This window comes from Talpa europaea, assembly GCF_964194135.1.
Source record: "Talpa europaea genome assembly, chromosome: 12".
NCBI lineage: Eukaryota > Metazoa > Chordata > Mammalia > Eulipotyphla > Talpidae > Talpa > Talpa europaea.
The window spans coordinates 11,343,252-11,362,557 of NC_140079.1; the positions used below are offsets into that span (position 1 = coordinate 11,343,252).

At 36.3% G+C, this 19,306-nt stretch overlaps 1 protein-coding gene across 1 annotated transcript in view; it reads left to right on the forward strand.

Moving 5' to 3' along the window:
- Positions 1–19,306, forward strand: part of DDX10 (DEAD-box helicase 10) — a gene marked incomplete at its 5' end in the record, with an annotated part of 219,133 nt that overhangs the window by 100,983 nt on the left and 98,844 nt on the right. Inside the window, one exon of the mRNA XM_084251435.1 lies at positions 17,350–17,469. Within this exon, the coding sequence (XP_084107561.1) occupies positions 17,350–17,469 (120 nt within the window). The remainder of the gene's footprint in view (positions 1–17,349; positions 17,470–19,306) is intronic.

Consider the following 19,306-nt stretch of genomic DNA (forward strand, 5'->3'; position numbering starts at 1 on the left):
TGTCCATACTGAGGAATGATCAAAAATGAACAAACCGTACCTGATTAGATACTCTTAGTAGCCCAATGTTTTCTTCATCTAGCTGGAGATTTTTTTTTTTTTATGTTAGTGATTTTGTTTTTTGAAATAACAGTGGGTTTGTAACATTGTATAGGCTTCAGGTGTGCATTATGTTCCCCGTTAACTTTTAGTATATCAATGTTAATAGCAATTTAAAAAACTAGCAGTTTAGCCTCTTGAATAACAGAATTCTTATATTGTTACCTTTCCATGCTTTGCCAAACCTCTTCGATTTAGGACATCAGGAAGTTCTGTGATTAATTATTAGATAGATTTAGCTGTGTTTCCCTTAGCATGATTCTGGGAGGTAGCTTAAAATAGCCAAAAAGTAAGCAGGATGAAAACTTAACCATTTTGGGATGTGTTAAATCTTTTAAAATCAGTGAATGCTGGACCTCTCTGGAGGCGCAGGCAGTTGAGCACAGCACTGTGAGGCTGTCTGCAGCGCAGGTTTGACTCCCGGGCTGGCTGGGGAGATACCCACATGGCGAGGCAGACCTCTCCTGTCCGGCCTGCTGCTCCCCTCAGCAGTGTATTTCAGTCAGTCTGCCTATTCTGCTCCCTACTCTGTCTCTGGTGAATCCTCTCTCCCTCCCCCCACCTCTGACCTCTACCCTAGTTCTTGTATGCATGAAAAAATAAATTAAAAAATATGTATTAAAAAAATTAATGAATGCTATTAATGATCCAATAGCTTCCCTGGAAATGAACATTTAATGTTTAAGATGTTCAAAACTTCTTGATGTCCTTCTGTAAAATGGGCTTAATTGCTTTCATGGTTGTAAAATTGGATCATCAATCAAATTTGGCTTTTTAAATAATGAGATTTGTTTCTTTCCTTTATTAACTTGAAGACATGATAGTAAACTGGTTTGTCAGTCCCTCTATCACAGTAAGAAGGTGAGGTCAAAAGGAGTAGGCTTGTTATATTTTACTTAAAAATTCAAAAATTGAGTTTTATTTGCATAGAGATGGACTGGGTTAAAAATGAAATAGTAATATGCATCAACAATGCAGATTTTAGAATTTAGTACTTGCCTTAAAAAAACTTTTTAATACATTTCTACTTTTGAAAGAGTGTTAATTAGGGATCTGTTCTTTAATGGTATGATTTACCTCTGGTCTTTATATCATTTTACACAAATTTAATAAAAACTTCTCCTAAAAGGTTTGTCAGGAACTATAGAATAACGTATTACCAGAAAATATATACTAGCTACTTAGGGGGGTTACACATATAATAAGAAATGGGGACTTTGTGTTGTAATTGAAACATGGCCTTTTCCAATTTTTAATTTTTTTATATAGATATGCTTTTTGAATGCAAATATTGAAGGCACAATTTTCCTTACTTTGAGTATCAGTCCCTATTTGTAAGTAGGTCATTTGTTCACTTTTAATGAATCACATTTATGAAATGTTGGTTTTTTTTTTTTTTTTTAAGATTCTAAATCAAATGTCACTGTTATATCCCTACAACTTAATTAGCCCCAGCTATAGGGATCTCCTGCAATTTAGGATGATAAATTACCACACTGTGGCCTGTGCTTTCTCAGCGTGCGTCATATATTACTGTAGGACACTGAATACAATCAAAAGGTTAAATTCTTTGCACAGTACTAATATAGCATCAGAGAGTTTTTGATTTATACAATCTTGAACTCCAGATTCTAAAGTACAAAAAACTCATAAATTTTTGAATTACTTTAAAACATCTATTTAAAATAACATCAATTTAAAGAATGATTTTCATAGTAAGTTAATAGAGAAGTAAGTTCATCATTAGGAAAAATGAAGTACAACAATGAATTTGATATTTGAATAAATGAAAACAAGTGATGTTTGCTGAATGCCCACAATATACTGGTTTGACTATATCTGAATAATCTGATGAATATAAATTCAGACAAACTGGCAGTTATAGTTGCTGGATACGTTGAGTGGTGCAGGCACCTCAGTCAGCCTGCAGGGAAGAGAAAGAAAAGGGGAATCAAAGACTTCCTTCAGTAATTGATATTAAAGCTCATCTAGGAGAAGTGGCACTTTTGTTCATCATTATTTGAACAATTTTCTCAGCAAATGAACTTTATTATGTTGTAGTTTTTGCTCATCATTTGCTCTTCTGCTGAAAATTCGGGAAATAAGAAAATAATGAAAAAACCAGAGTCCTGTCATGTATTTTTTTTTTTTAAGATTCATTTATTTATGCATACAAGAGCTGGGGTACAGGCCAGAGGTGTGGGAGGTGAGAGGATTCACCAGAGACAGAGTGGGGAACAGAACAAGCAGACTGACTGAAATACACTGCTGAGGTGAGCAGCGGGCGAGACAGGAGAGGTCTGCGCGCTATGTGGGTTGCTCGCTGGCTGGGGATAGCTTCATAGTGCTGTGTCTTGAACCACCAGGGAGGCCCCCGTCAAGTATTTTGATATAGCCAGTTGCCTACCCTTTTGTGTATTTGTGGGCTTTTTTTCTCTTTCTTAGGCACATAGACATACTCTTTGTTCCCTAACACGTTTTGCATTGCAGAGCAGAGGTGGTATTATGCCTTGATTTTTAAACCTTTTTAAAAAATCAACATTATTGGGAGAATTTTCATGTTAGTAAATATATCCTTGTAGTTGCATCATTTAATAGCTGTATTATGTCTCATTGTTTAATAGGGTATAAAACACATTAGCTGTGTGACTCTTGTTATAATGCTTGTAGATTCTTGTGATTTTATTTTCTTCCCAATAAACACTTCGATGTCATGAAAAATCTTCATTTATTATCCTTAATTCTGTGGAATATGTAAAATTGATGACTAGGTATTTCAATCTAGCACATTAACAAAGTAAGCTGTTATGTAGTTGAACTCTAGTTCCAAAAAAACTAAATTCTGTACCTTCCCTGTTTAAGGGTTGGAATGAGAAAGAGAATTCCTCAAAGGAGCAAATGGACAGTTAGCTTTTGTCACTCCCTTATCTCACATTTCCTCTTGAACCTATTTTGGTCAGATTTGTGTCCCTAGAATACTATTGAAACTTCTCTAGCTATGGTGGGTAGTGATTTAACAAATTTAAGAAGCAGGACTCAATCAAAATATCAGCAACGGTTTCTGTTTGGATGCATTTCTTTTTGGAATTACCTTCTCCATTTTTGTTTCCTGGTTTTACTCTTATCATGACTCCTACCTACCTCTTGGTTTTCTTGGCTAACTGGTTCCATCTTTTTCTGTCTATTTATGTTCCCCAGGCAAACTGACATTGAATTTGTAAATTAATCCAAACATATGTCTTGAACCTCTTCTGCTTATCTTTTAACTGGCTATTTAATATCTCTTGGTTGTTTAACCCCAGTTACTCAGTCCAAGAACTTAGGAGTTATCCCTAAATCCCTTCTTACCACTCACGCCTTCCTTTTACTCTTGTCTTTCTTTTCTTCGCAATATATTCTAACTCTACCGTATTCTTCACTGAGTCAGACCTCTTCAGGCCCTCTGTCCCCTCCACTGTATCCTAGGTACCTCTGGCGGTACTGGTGTGGTAGATGTCCAGTATGTGTGTGTTGAATAATGACAGACTCCCCTATTTTTAATATTTTATGTTTCTTAATCCCACAAGGAATTTGAAGTAACTTAAAACATACTTTTAAATTAACAGAAAATATCATTCATGTAAGATACAGATAGAATAAGAATGACTGATGGGAAGTTGAATATTCAGGTTATGCAAGATTTTTCATGGTTCTTAAAAATGGATCAGCAATTTGGTCCTGACTTCTTGACTACCAAAACAACCACTATCCTGTAAAGCAAAGTAATTTTGTGTGGCCAATTTTGATACTTACCCTTGAAGTAAACTGGGGAGGTGATGCTGGGATGAAGTTCATGGAAAGCAATTCTAGAAACTCACTGATAAGATGCTTACTTACATCAGTATTTCCTCCCTATCCACTCCCCCCATGCATGCACACTTCTCTGAGTAAGGTAAGAGCTTATTTTACTTCATTGTGAAGGTATAGCTCTTTTATGACAAAATAATGAGAAAGCATTTACTTATCATTCCTGAAACAGGTAGCTCGTTGTAAAGCAAATTGAAAATTAGCCATACAGTACCAGTACCACTTTAGTTGAACAAGACTTCTGATTAGTGTCCAAATAGATTGTTGAGAATAGTACTATTTTGATCAAGTTACTGTATGATATAGTCTGTGGTCTCTATTAAGAACTTTTCATATCTAGCAGCTTACATTGAGAATTAATGAGGCAAGTTATTGGTGCAGTTTATAAAATATAACCCCAGAAATCTTAATATACAACTAGAAAATTAATTGCACTTTAATAGAAAAAAATTCTCTCAGTTCAACCTGTTTGCTTGATTAGATTAAATTAGATTAGATTAAAATTGAATGTATTTAAGATTAGTTTGAGGATAAGGTAAATCTTTTATTAGGACCACCTTTAAGTTATCACTTTATTAATGATACAACTGAATCCTTCAAATTACCATATAGTTTAAACAATTGAAGTATTTGGAGAAGAAAAGCGTAGAATATGATGTAAATAGTATTGGTCACTGATAGCATACTAACTTGGAAATGAAAGCATCGAGTCCCGAAGACTCATTTCATTTACCAATAATGCTCTTTTCTTTTGGACTCACCACTTCTAGTCTTATATCTCAGACATTCTTTTAGTATAATGGAGAAAATATTTGGGAGATGGATGGATGGATGGATGGCAATTAAACATCTTGTCAGTAGCTGTATAAGAAACTCATAAAGTTTCCCGTTGGTTTAATCATTTTATTTTTTCAATTGAGAGTTGATAGCTTTGTTGAGTGTCTATTAGGTTAAAAAATAATTTTGCAGTAGGGTGCAATGTTTTTGCAACACATCCCTATTTGTGAGATGTATTTGTGTTCATAGAGCTTTCCCTCACCCTGTCCCTTCCTTGTGATTTTGTTTTTCACATTGTCTCCTTTTATTACTGTAACTGTCTTACTCAATAGGGCTGTCCTTTCCCCTGTCTATTTTGTTCTATACATGCTGTCTCTTTTGTCCTGAAGCCTTGCTGAAGCTTGTCACAGAAGTCTTATTACCTTTCTAACTTTCCCCCAACTTTACTTCAACTCTGTCTGTAATTACTATCGTCTTTCTCCTAGAGTGACATAAGAAAATACAATTTGTCAACCCAACAAAAACAGTTTCAGAATCTGACTGCAGAACTGAGGTTAGCAATGAGAGTGGGGTTGGGGGAGGAGGGTCGAGTGGACATGGAGTGGAGGCCTATTGGTCTTTAGGTGGTGGGTGTGGAGTGGCAACATTCATTTGAAGAGGTGTGACCTTGTATTCCTACAGTGCCATACTGTTTTGTCAGCCAACGTTTTATCAGTTTGAAAAAAAGAAAAGAAAACTACAATTTATCTCTGTTTTTTTAGTACCAGCATAGACTTTTAAAGGGTAACATGAGATCTTTACAAAAGCATTTAGATTGGGATTTTGGCAAATCCTAATTTGATACTTCATTTGGAAATTATATGTATTTTTTACTGTTGATGTGATGTAATTAAAGAAGAAACATACATGGAAAGAGCAGTAGGTACCCTAGTGGAACATTTTTTCTTAGTGAATTTTCTGTCAAAGTATTTGGTCAAATACGAACTGTGTGCCTATCTCTGAGGGAAGTTAGGAACTCCAGCATTTGGAGATTTGACTAAACTTCTTTACAAAGAATGCTTCTAGAGTTTTTTTTTTTTATTTATTTATAGGTTATTCCCTGTATTTCCAAAATTGCTATAATCATACTTTCTAGTGACTCCTTTTCATGAGGATTTAAATAGGCTACAGAAGGATTTTAAGTGGACAACATGATCAGTTCTTTATTTCTTTAGTTTTTAAAAATTAAAAATAAAATTTCCCCACTATCCCTTACACCCTTCCCTTTGACCCTGTCTCCATTCTGCACCCTTCTTAGCCTCAGAAACCTCACTTTGTTTTGTTCTGTTGGTTTTTAACAAGTGTTTTGCTTTGCTGACTCATATACCAAGTAAGTGCAGTATTTGTCATTCTGACTGGCTTTATTACACATAATTCCATCACACTTCTTCCATTTTGCTGTAAATGGCAAATAGAGTTTATTGTAATTGGTGACCTTGTGGACACCTGAGAAGACAGGCCTTACAGTTTGAGGTACAGAATTTGAAGTTTGATGGACCTCTGTTTGGACCCTACCTTTCTTATTTGTTTCATCTGTAAGATGCAGGCAGTACCTCAGAGGGACACATGTGAGAACATGAAATGTAAAACATCTAGCAGGCTTCCTGCAAAGAAAACTTCCTGAAGAAAAGTTTAGAAACTTCTTGATTTGCAGGTGAATTTATCAGGAGTGGCACTTGTCATGTACCAGAGTGTAGGACAGATTCTACAATATCAAGGTGCGAATGAAGAAACAGGTTTTAATGGGGAAAGGGGACATTTGTGAGCAGAAGTCAGGATCTACAGGAAGTCGGAAGGCATGCGTCTACCCCTGTTTCCACTCAGGGAAGCCAGTGTTTGGGCAGTTAGCTCAATAGGAAGCATAGATTTTTTTCATCCCAGTGAAGATATCCTGTCCCCTATTATTCTCCCTTAATAGAGAATAAGAGATCAGCCTTCTCAGTGAACAGGCAGATGAACCACAGGGCACCAGACAGCATAGTTGTGTATATCTGTGGTCATTTGGGAAATTCACTGTTTAGCATGTGATGATTGGGGCCCCTGGGAAGTTGGGTCTGTCTTGCTGAGACAAGAAGCCACAGTCCTGTCCTACGCTGAGCACAGTACAGCCTCTCCTGCTGGGTGGAGGATGTGGGAGATTGCAGCTCACCAAGTACCCTGAGTGGCTCTTGACATCATCTTCACACAATTCTGTTTTCTCACATCACACTTTATTGCCAGGGTCAGTGAATCTGTTTTCTCAACAAATAAGTGTTAGGTTAAGTGAGACGTATGTTAGATTATTTTTATGCTTTTAAGCAAGCAGATGCCAGAATAGGTAACAAAACAATATATATCAGCATCTTTGAATGGATGTTGTTCTGAATGAAAATTGATCATCACTGGCCCAGGTTCAGCTCCATTTTACAAATAATTATTGCTTTGTTTGGGCATGGTGTAGGCTTTATTCTAGAAATTAAAAGGTGAGTAAGATAAAGTCTGTATCACAAGGGAGTTTAGTGTCTAAGGTGGGTAAAATAGAAGTAAAAGAATCTCTTGAAAATAGAAGTAGAGTATAATAAATACTATGAGAAATGTCACTGGAAGGTTGAAGATTGAAAGTGAGAAAAGGTCTTAAAAGATAGCCAGTGTTGAATCTTAATCAACTTCACTCAAAGCAGCCTTTGGGGAAGAATTTTAAGTATAATGATATCATCTATATTTTCTAGTCTGTAGATTGACAGGAGACAGGAGGAAGGAGAGTGAATTGTCTTTTTTTTAATTTGGGTATGACTCATGGAATTTGGACACTAGCAAAAATATTTTATCTGTTTGGGAATCGGGCTTTACAATAGTTTTTAGTGAATTGCAGTTCCTTAAAACATTACATTTTAGTATTATAAATTTACTGATAAAATAGCAAGGACTCAGCCTAAGGTGGGAAAAAATAAACCAGCAAGATTTTGTCAACAAATTTCAAAGGCTGTCAAACTTTTTAAAAATGTTTATGAGCTAAGGGGGCCAGATGGAAATTATATTTATTAATCACTGCATGTTCAGCATGCAGTTCATCAGGGAGAAAATGGACAAAGCAGTAGAGCACTGAGGAACAGAATATTCTTAATAGATGCTCTCTTTTTGGAGATAATAAATAAAAGGTCAGATTTAGAGTAATATCTATATCTTTGGTCGATTTAGAGTGCTAGGCCTCACTGGAACACATGGGCTGTCTGATGCTGAAGTTCGTTTAACTTCTGGATATGCCAGGTGGTATTTCTCCAGGCAGTCTTGCATAATCCTTTCTCCTCCCCTGTTCTGTAGTTAATAATGCCAACTTTTCCCAGCCACTTTATAACTGGTATTTTTTTTTTTTTTTAAGATTTATTTATACAAGCACTGGGTACAGTCAGAAGCGCGGGAGGGGGAGAGGATTCACCAGAGCGGGGAGCAGAACAGGCAGAAGGACTGAAGTACACTGCTGAGGGGAGCAGCGGGCGAGACAGGAGAGGTCTGTCGTGCCATGTGGGACTCTCGCTGGCGGCTGGGGATCGAACCGGTGCTGCAGAGGCTGCGGGCAGCTTCGCAGCCCAGTGCTCAACCGCCGCGCCACCAGGGGAGTCCCTAAGTGATGTACCAACATGGTAGAGTTGGCTTGCCTTTGACTTTTCATATGGTACTTTTTCTTTAGCTAATATTTGTATACGATAGAGGGCAAAGCTGGGAAACTACTGTCCATACCATCCATGTAGCTATGAATGCGTCCTGGAAGACACTGCCCTGCATTGCATGTCTTGTGATTTACTGTCAGTCAGCTTAGACAACTGCCAGACACCAGAATCATGGATAATCAGTAGCAGTAATGACCTTGACTTGGCAGCCTGGGAAGTTGGCATCAGTATCTTTTAAATGTCTTAAAGTAGCTTGTCAAAAATGACTAACCAGGTAGCAAGCCCAGTTTGAGTTTAGTACATATGTTAGTTGTTATCACAGTGCTTTGTGAAGCTGTAATCGTCTCGAGATTCTGTTGCTAGAATTCAGAGAGTAGATGCATGTGCATGTGTGCATTTGTGTAATTTTTTTACATTGGCAGTTCACTGAGTAACAAGTGTTAAGTGTCGTTTGTTAGACTTTCATGATGAATGAATTTTGAGGAACTCTGCTTTAGATCACACAGACCAGACTGCCAGGTAATTTGTTTTTGTGGTAGGTACTGTAGCAAGTTTTGGAATTTGCAGCTAAATCATAATTAAATGTCATTGAATATTATTTTGATGTTATCTCATTTTGTTCAAGTTCTGATTAAATTAGCTACTGCTGCATTATTGCTGAGTCTCTGGTATAGCTTGGACAGGTGGCAGGGGTGTAGATGGCTCAAGTGCTCCCCCTAGAATAGCATACTTCAGTGTTACATTGTTTGATAGTTTGGTGAATACTGCCATTTGTCCTTTAACTTAGTTCATTACCAACAGCATGGACTCCCTTATGTAGTCTCCTGTAGCCCAGTTAAATAAATGGCCACATGACACATACCACCTTTTCATTTCATGTTATTGTTTTAGGGTATTTAACTTAAAATAATTCTGAATTCTAGCGGGCTTCCAAAAGCTGTAAGAGACAACAGGAATTGATACAATCAATTTGGATACATGTTAGAAATGAAATCCATACAGTCTTTTTTTTTTTTTAAGTTTTATAGAAAGAATTGCAAAAAAGTATGTATCAAGGTCCATTTCTCTAAATTGCTTCCAGCTGCCTGGCTCCTGATATAGAAATATTTATTAAAAATGGCAGGTTAAAAATTGGATTCCTAAGGCAAAATATGACTGGTTCCATAATTTTGTTAAAAAACAGGAAGTATCTGAGGTTTTACCCATCAGTATTGGCTTTGTTTGTTTGTTGGTTTGTTTTTGAGGGGCATGGTGTGTAGCAAAAATTTTTTTCTTGACTAGCAAAACAGTCAACAGCCTAGACGATTTCAGTGAATGAAAGAAAATTCCTAAAGTAGTGAATAGAGGCCTATGAAACTAGCCCTTATGTGTTCCAGTAACATAAGTGTTTGAAAAGGTAGAATGATAATAAATGAGACAAAGACAATGTTGGATTTGGCTAGCCATGAAACTCAGTTGGGGCTGAGACTTCAAGTAAGGAAGTAAACAAACTAAAATATGGTTTGGGGTGATGAAAAGAAATATAAATCTTAACTGGACTAATTGGAGGCAATGAAAGAGATGTAAAAATAATGTACACTGATATGCTATAAAAGGGATTTTTGGATGAAGGGTAAATTTACATTAATCCTGACAAGAAATTGACAAGGGAAAGGAAGCAAACACTTTGAGGGAAAAATCGATGTTTCTTTGAGGATTTGGTGTCAGGACTTTAATCTGAAAAATGAGAGATAGAATAAAGGGTAATTTGGAACAACATGCTCAGTATTTCAAATTTATATTTGGATGTAAAAACAGTGATTTAAAAAGTGAATGCAAATATTGCATCAGAGTGGAATCTGATAAAGCCTTAAAATGCTTCATGAATTAAAAAGTTGAAAATATCTATGTTTCTCAAAATAGCATTTCAAAAATTCTTTCAAAGTTGCTAGAAATTTAAATGGCAAACACTGAGCCAAATTATGATGCCATAACCTAAGACAGTTTGCTCAGAAATCATTGTAAATGTGCAAAGCAAAATTGTGCCCTTTCATTTAATTTAGGTGAACTTGAACATATTGCTGAATTTATTTAAGCTTTGATTTTCTAATTAAAAAAATTACTGTACTCAAGATTTGACCCATGGTGGTTAGGTAAATGAAGTAACACCTGTATAGTTATTCACTAATTCTTTCTAGAACTACTCATTGCATACTCTGACATGCCAGCCTTTCTTGATGTTCTGGGGATACAAGTATAATACAGTTATTCTTAACCCTCATGGTGATTACAATCCATTAGGAAAACAGTTGCTTACCAGGATTTACCTTCATGAGGACAAGAGTAAATGCAGATTCCCATCTGGAGGCAAACAGTATTTATCAGTCCACGCCAGATTCACTGGTAACTGAGACTTAGCTTATGTTGTTCTCTTGGATTATTTTATGCCCATTTTTATGAATATGGCCAAATTTATGCATATTCCCAAGATTTGTCATTGTTTGCCTTCTATTAAATTTTTAAAAATGACATTAAAAAACATGGGCATTTTTAAAAGGAAAAATACTGTAAAATGTATTCAATTATAGGATTATTTCCTTAATTTATAATTTGTAAGTACCCTTGTTTCGTCTCATTTAAGCCTGTCACCACCCCCTTTCTTTGCCCACCTTGGTCCCCGTGCTCCAATTCGTGTGCATTTCTGAAACTGTGTGCTGGAGAATGAAAGTTTGCCTTAGATTTACATTTGTGTAGAAATTCTGAAAAAGACTATGTTTCTGTAACATTTTCAACTGAAGTCCAGTATATCCTGGGAACCTCTTAATTTTACTTTTAATTGTGGTGAAATACACGTAACTTTACATCTTGAACCTCTTCAAAGTGCAACATTTAGCTTCATTCACACTGTGGCACAGGCAGTCTCCAGCCCCTCCTCACCTTCCATAGTGATACCTCTTTACTTTTTTGGTGACTCTTAATTTTGAAGCTATGGTTTTGAGAGAGACTTCACAAACAAACCATTCCTGCTTATTGGTGATAGTAAGTTTTCTTTTCTCTTTCTCCCCCACTCCAGTTTTATTGAGGAATATAATTGTGTATGTCTAATTTTATTGACAGATATAACTGGATATACTTGAAGTGTACAATGCAGTGATCTTTGGGATGAGCTGCCAGAAGCACAGGCAGCCAAAGCTGAGATAACAGGGAGATTACATCAAACGAAATAGGTTCTTACAGCAAAGGAAATAAATTAAAAATGGACAAATGGAAGAAAATCATTGAAAACCCGTATGTCTGATAATAATTATCAGATAATATTAATTATAAACTTAATATCTGAAATAAGGAATTTATACAGAAACAAAGCAAACATACTGACAGATTATTTGATGAAAAAATAGGCCAAAGATCTATAGACTTTTTTCCCCAAAGACATGAAAACAATGAATAGGTTCATGAGAAGGTACTCTGTCATCAGGGAAGTTTATTTCTTAAGTAAAGATTTTATAGAACACTTTACAAATCAACTAGTGATTCCTTAATGTATACTATATAAAATTATAATATGTGAATTATTATACTTTGGTAAATTTAGAATGACTAAGGCATAGTAAGCTTGCATAGGAAGATTTTTTTCTTTAAATTATAAGCAAGTTCTTGTAAGATAATGATTATTACAGCAATGAAAATATCTAAAGTTAAATACATTTGGACATTAGGGCAACAATATTTATAAATGCTGTAAATGCCCTTGTCTTTAACCTGAGGGTTTAGTCTGTAAAATGTCCAGCAGGGCTGATAGTTATTTATTTTGTTGGTTTCCTTCATTTATAAATACAGTTTCTCTTATAAACTATCAATTATTCATTGACACTTGGAGCAACTTTAAGGAAACAAAAAAAAAATTCAATTCTTGGAGTAGGCTTACTTCTAACTTTCATCTCCCTATGGTTTTATTTTTCAATTTTTTATAATATTTTTGTGTTACCCTCTAGGATATCTAGTATTTCTGTTGAGGATAGTTGTTTTCTTTTTCTGTTGATTATGTTTTGAATGTTCCTGTAACCAGTGTTAACTCATACATCCTTCTGATAAGGAATCTTTATTGTTTTTGTGAACAATATGGTTCTTGTATCTCCCAGGTTATTTGTAGCAACCTCTTACAGCTGTTACAGGACTCTTGAGAATGACTTGATTCTTTATGCTATTTTCCTTTTAGCATTTCATTTTAAAGTCTAGCACACATATTGTGGAAGAAGTGCAAATAGAAATGAAAATTGCATTTTGATGTTTTACATCTTGTCAGCAAATCCTTCATGATACCTCCTGGCTACTGCTTTCCTTTTGAACCAATAGTTTAATAGTCAAAATAGAACCCTTTCCTAGCAATAGGTGTACTTTTTTTTTTGTTACTTTATAGAAATTTGAAGAGTTCATCCCCTTGTTCAAGAGCCAATGTCAGAATTTCTAAGTAAAATCCATATTTTATGAAGTCAAGTATATTTTTTAAAAGTCTTACAGTTGGAAGAATATTAGAGTATGTGTATATGTACACGCAATCTTTATTTCAAGTATCTGTTAAGTAACATTAGGAGTATTCCTCTGAACAAGAAAAAAGAGTGCCCCCTAAAGAAACTTAGGAACACAGCTCAGAACTTTGCAGCACACAGGGCAACAGTAGCTGAAGCATGACTCTGCCTAAAGAGTGGAGTTTCAGGCCCACTCAGCAAAGGAGAGGAAATTGGGCAGGGCAGGGACTGTACTCGTCTGACTCAGACTTCACTTGCCACCAAGCGGGCTTGTCATGGTCACTAATTTTTGAAAGGCTTGAATATAGCACAGGAGAGCCATGTGGCTATTTGACTGCAGCCCAGACTGAGGTTCCACTAGGCCAATGCCACTCAAATTCCAGACCAGTCAAACCCCCACAGCAAAAAAGTACCAGATTGAGAATCAGGTTCTTTCAGAAGTCATTCCTATACTTGAAGAGCCCCTCTCCCACACGGTCCAGAATTTTGGGTGCTTCCTTTGCTCACAAGCAGCATTTGTGTCAGCCCCACTGGAAGCCATGGCAGCATCTTTGGGCTTTGCGAGGCCTCTGATGGTGCACTGTGTCCTGGAAAAGTATTTTTAAGTATGGCCCAAACCCAGCAAAGCTTCATTATTTAAAAAGATAAAAAATTGAGTCCATTAAAATTGTCTGCTTGGTAGAAATCCCAAAGCAAAGCAAAACAACAAAATATTACTCTACATGACATTTGTCTAAACATAAACAAAGTGGGGGTAAAATATTGAAGCATCTTTAACAAATGACGAGATTCTTCAAATTAACTAATAAAAATGCCAGGAATTCATTAAACAATGGGAAAGAACATGTACAGTGCACAGAAGTAAACCTTTGCAAAGAAGTTCTGTAATGCTTTATAATACAAATGCAAATTAAGACTCCCCAGTATATTATTTTTTCACCTATTTGGCTAGCAAATATATAAACTAATAGTATACTTTGATGAGAAATGGGGACTCTTTGCTCTCACATTTTTTGGTGGGACTATACATTTGTATAAATTCTTTGGAAGTGTATTTGAAAATGTCTTTGGAAATGAAAATACACTATTCTGGCCTAGAGCTGTAATGTTTAGAAATGTATTGTAGGCGCATAAATGAGTGTTCTAGGAAAGGACGCTGTGTATTCAAGGCTGTTCATCGCAGGTAGCTCTTTTAATTAACAGATATTCTTTATATGTCCACTTGAATGTGGGTGATATCTGCGGAGAGGGAACAGAAGCAGCTAGGAATACTGCTTACCTCTTAGGAAGTCACTGAAGAAGGCATGAAAAGCAACTTTTTAACTGAATGTATGGATGACCTGCTAAAATGGATAACCACCAGAATATCATTAATCTATTATTCCTGTAAGTTATGGGTGAAACACACCACCAGTGAACAGGGAATATTTGTGTGCCCTCGTAGGACATTAGTGGGGTGTACTGATCACTTCAGACTTTTCTCTCTCAATGAAGTTTCCCTTGACCTGCCCTCTTCACTTTACACTAGTGAGGGCGGGCACCCTATTACATAGTCATTCATTCATTTTTTTTCTGAGCACTTGCTGTATTTATGATTAAATAATGCTATTTTCCACTAGTTGCTTAATGTTTTTTTTTTCCCCCCTCAGGGGATAGAGTTAGGCCCAGGAGGGCCAGGGTGGGGAGGGAAGGGGTGGTAGTTCCCTATCTCTTTCACTACAGTGTCCCCAAGTGGGTACTGGGATGCCTTATATGTTGTAAACATTCAGAGCATAGTAAGAAAAGATGACAAACATGATTCTTCTTACCCATGGTGTATTTCCTGTTCCTTCTTTCACTGGCTTCCCTAAGACAAACCAGAAATTCATCCATTATTATTTGTGAGGGCATGTGTGTCATAAATGCCTTTTAACCAGTAAAAACCTTAAAAATACAAAGATGTAAATACCCTCAAGATTTGTCACATGATTTCAGTGCTTTCATGGATTTCCTGAAGTTCTTCCAGTGTACCCTCCTCACTTCAAAAGGCTCTGCCCTAGCAGCATTGTTCTTCTAACTGACCTTTAATCTAATCTTTTTTTCTTGTTTTTCTCTATGACTTTTTCTCCTCTTCCTGCAACTGGGCTTCATATTTGATTGTGAAAACATACAATCATAAAGAAAATTTGAGAAAAGGATCCTCCTGGACAGAAATACTCACTACTCACATTCCACAGTTAACCTTTTACCATACTGTATTTCCTTTATCACATAACTTTGCGCCTCTCCGTCTTGTTTTATTTAATGCTTTTCAAGGTCATTTACCAACATCATTACACATTTCCCCATTTACTACAGCTGGCATGGCTGAAGCAAAGAAATTAATGGCATTAATTAGAGTTCAGTATTTGTTTATAGGACTCCCTTTTGAGGTAGAAATTCATATAGAATGAAATGCCCAAATCTTAAGTATAACATTCAATGAGTTTTGTCAAATGTGTAAGCCTGTGCAAGTTAGTCAAGATCTAGAACATTACCATCACCCCTAGAAAGTTTGCTCCCTGTTGCTTCCCAGTGTGTTTTCTATTTAAGTGATTATTACTCTTTTGACTTGTTCTGTTTACATCATCTCCTTTATCCTGTTGGACCACAGTTTTATCATTAGAGGAGATCTCATAATAGAATATCAGCCAACACAGCCTCCTTAATAGATGAACTGGGCATCAAACTAAGAAGACTTAGAATCTGGCCAACCTTAGTGGTTGTGTTCTGATAAGTGCTTTTGGGAACAGGAGATAGAGGAGTAATGCTGTAAGAAAGTGATGATCTTGTGCATGCCCTTGCTCACAAGGTGTCTTATGTAAGTTTACTTGGATTTAGGTTGCCCTTAGCCTGCAACCCTCTCAATTGAGGATTTTTACCAGGACACAGCTTAGTTACTTAACTATTCTTGGAAGATAAGGAAACAAGGATTGTAATGTTAACCCAGGGAGAACAGTAGTAATGTTTCTTCCATACACAGTGGTGGTGATGGTGGTGGTGGAGGAGAAGGAGGTCCTGGAAGGAGGTGGAGTCTTATGAGAGACGGGCACAGCACTTTGGAGTTATGCCAGATGGGGACATTCATGTCGTCACAGACCCCTTAGAGGGTGCAGGAGATGGGGGTCTCAGGGGAAGCAGAAATCTAAAGAAATCTACCTCTCTTCATAGACATCTTGTGCAGTATTTGTATACTGATTACAGCATATTGATGACTCTGCCTGATGCAGTGGAAGTTAGTAAACTCACAGGAGATTAATCCTTTCTTAAGTATTTTACACATTGAAATTCCTGGTAGCTTCTTAAGTATGATGCTATACCTTTTATGTGCTGAGAACCTGAAGTTCAACAGCAGGATTGTTGGTAATTCCCACTTAGCAGAACCATCAGTATCAAAACAGCCTCATGGTAGCTAATTCACACTATTGCAGGTGCACTTGCTAACTTGCTTGATAACCTTAATCATTATCTGCACATATATTCATATCTATTTTAGTGTTGTTCTTAAGCACTTATGTATTCATCATTGTAAAAAATATTGACTTTGTCAAGGATCATTCTTTTTTATACATGCTTACTAGAACAGTTGTGACTAATGTACATCTTCCTGAAACTTTTAATAGTTTCTCTTTCCTAATCAGTCCCTCCTTTCTGGCTTTTCTTGTGTGTCTCCTTGTGGAATAGAGTGGAATGGGGTTAAATATCAACCAGGATGCTCAAAGTCTGGGATTTTGCAAAGTAAGCTTCTGTGCAGTTGACATAATCTCTTTAGGTAACATGACATTGATATGTGTAGTGTTTTTATAGATTTTTTGGAACACTTACATTATGTGCATTTTACATTTATTATTAAAACCTCCCAACACCCCTGTGAGGTAGATATTATCTTCATTTAACAATTGAAGCACAGCTTGAATAAATTGTCATTATATATAGTTTATCATGATAAAGCTTGAATTCGAATCCATGTTAACTATTAAAGACTTATACTTAAAAATGTGCTATATTTTTCAGCTGCAAGATGGCTATATTACTTTACATGTTCATTATTCACATCATGTACTTTCTGCTTCAGCATTATCAGGATAGCATGGTTTTAGCCATAGGAGAAAATTTTATTATTATTCTCTACTTATGATCTTTTAGCACTGAGGGTGGTGGTAGGGAATCATTGGTTAATAAGCCTAGTAATTTCATTTCTGGACAGTATTTCTGGTGTTTCTCAGTCAATGCACTAAGTTTTGGAAAGTGTATTGCTATAGTTAAATTAATAGATGCTATTATAGATGTTATATATATAAGTCAATATGTCATCAATATCACATTTATAATATATAGGTAATATTTATGTAAAATTAGTATGTAACAAAGTAAACATGTACATAATATAATGTCTTTTGTACATTCTCACACAGAAGAAAGAAACTTCTAAGTCCAGTCTCAAGAAAAAGGTGACCAAGGTCGCGGAAGCAAAAAAAGTAATGAAGAGAAACTTTAAAGTGAACAAGAAAATAACATTTACTGACGAAGGGGAGGTAAGATTCTGTACATATTTCATTTCTGAGATACAGTCTAAGTGTCATAAACAATTTGATTTTCCTTCTGACTTAATCATTCATTGATAAGAAAAAATTGTTTCTCTGAAGCACTCTAGGTAATTCTTTTCACCACTACTGTAGGCATTTCACCCACTGTACATGCTAAGAAAGAAAACTTCACTGACTGACAGTAAGCTGAGATCCTAGTTGGTGATGACAACACGAAGTTGATTTTGAACCTTTCAAATTTGGTTCTTACAGATAAGATTTTCTTGTTCCATGGTTTCCATCAGTGTGTTCTATAGAACAAGAACTTGGTTTTCATCTCCTCATAACTTGGTCTTTGTGTAAATATGTAGCCATTGAGTAGGGAACAAGTTATCACTCATGGATTTTTATGAAAGATCACTCTTTTACATAGTATTGTCTCCATTTTTAAAGAGGAAAAGGCTCTAGAATGCCAAGTACTTACCCTAAAGAGCAATGGCTACTTAGCAATCATAGGAGTGTCTCCCAAATACTGCGTCTCAGTGTCCCTGTTCGCCCTCAAGCAGCACCCAGCCCTGCACACCCCCCATAACCTCATCCCCTTCCCTGTCTTCTTTCTTCTCTTCATGGCATTTATTACCTAACTTAGTAGTACAGTTTATTTGGTTATTGTCTATTTCTTCTACTCCAGTGAAATGACGGTAGCTCTATCAGGGAGATTTTATATATTTCCTGCCTTTACTCACTCCTTTGTCTCTAGCACTTAGAAGAGTATTGCTATACCAAAACAGTAATAGTTTTACCAACCGTCTGCTATAGCAATAAAAATAATCATTTCTTATACCAACTGTATTATGTCACATCAGATATTTCACCATCAATACAAATGCTCCCTAACCAGTCTATAGCCAGTGGAGTATGTTCTTTTTTAATTTTAAAGTTAACAGAGATTTGGTTGGTACTTTGTGGAAGGAGTCTTGGCTTCTGAAGCCCAGATTTGAACTAATAAATGGCTTAAAATGGTATATAAATTATGAAAACTAACAAAATAGAGTGCAGTTCAAAGCTGTTGTTGGAAGTTGCAGTGTAAGCCTATGTAATTGATAAATAATGAATCTTTGTGCAATTACTAAAAGAGATCCGCACCTCAGAAGCAGGCAGAATTGTAATAGAGTTGTATTACATCAGTTGCTCACTGTCAAATAAGATTAGTGCTGTTAGCATAATGAGGTTCCTTACTGTGCTACTAAGTTTAACTGCGCAGATTATACCAATTAGCTTCAAGACGAGTATAAATCCTTAATATAAAATGTTTCAGTGTGCACTTACTGCTGATAGGAGCTCTGTGCGGCAGTGAGCCATACTGAACCTGTGGGAACACAGAGAAATGCTGCTACTCAGGCCTTAGTGTCAGAGCCCAGGATGGTGTGCTTACTGTCATAGTTGATCCCTTTCACTGTTGCCCCAGCTGCTCATACAGCAGTGTTTGTGACTCCATTCATTCATTTTCAAAAGTGAAGACTTTGTAGGAATCGCATCTTGAAAAATGGCTGTGGCGGAGACAAGGGTGAGAGGAGTGTTGATGCCTGTGATGTGTGTGCCCACATCCTCCATTGTCTGCAGCTTCATTAGTGGTCTTTCAAAAACAGTGGCAGCTACTTCTCTCCTCTTGGCAACCAGTTATTAGGTAAAATAAGAGAGCCCTTTTTGTCTAAATTGTCTAGAGTTTTATAGCATTAGGCAGGAAGATTATTGAGTCACATCTTTTTATTTTTGGGGAAAGGATGCAGGTACCCTGGAGAGTAAGTAATTTATTCAGGATTAGACTGTGAAGAAGGCAGGACAC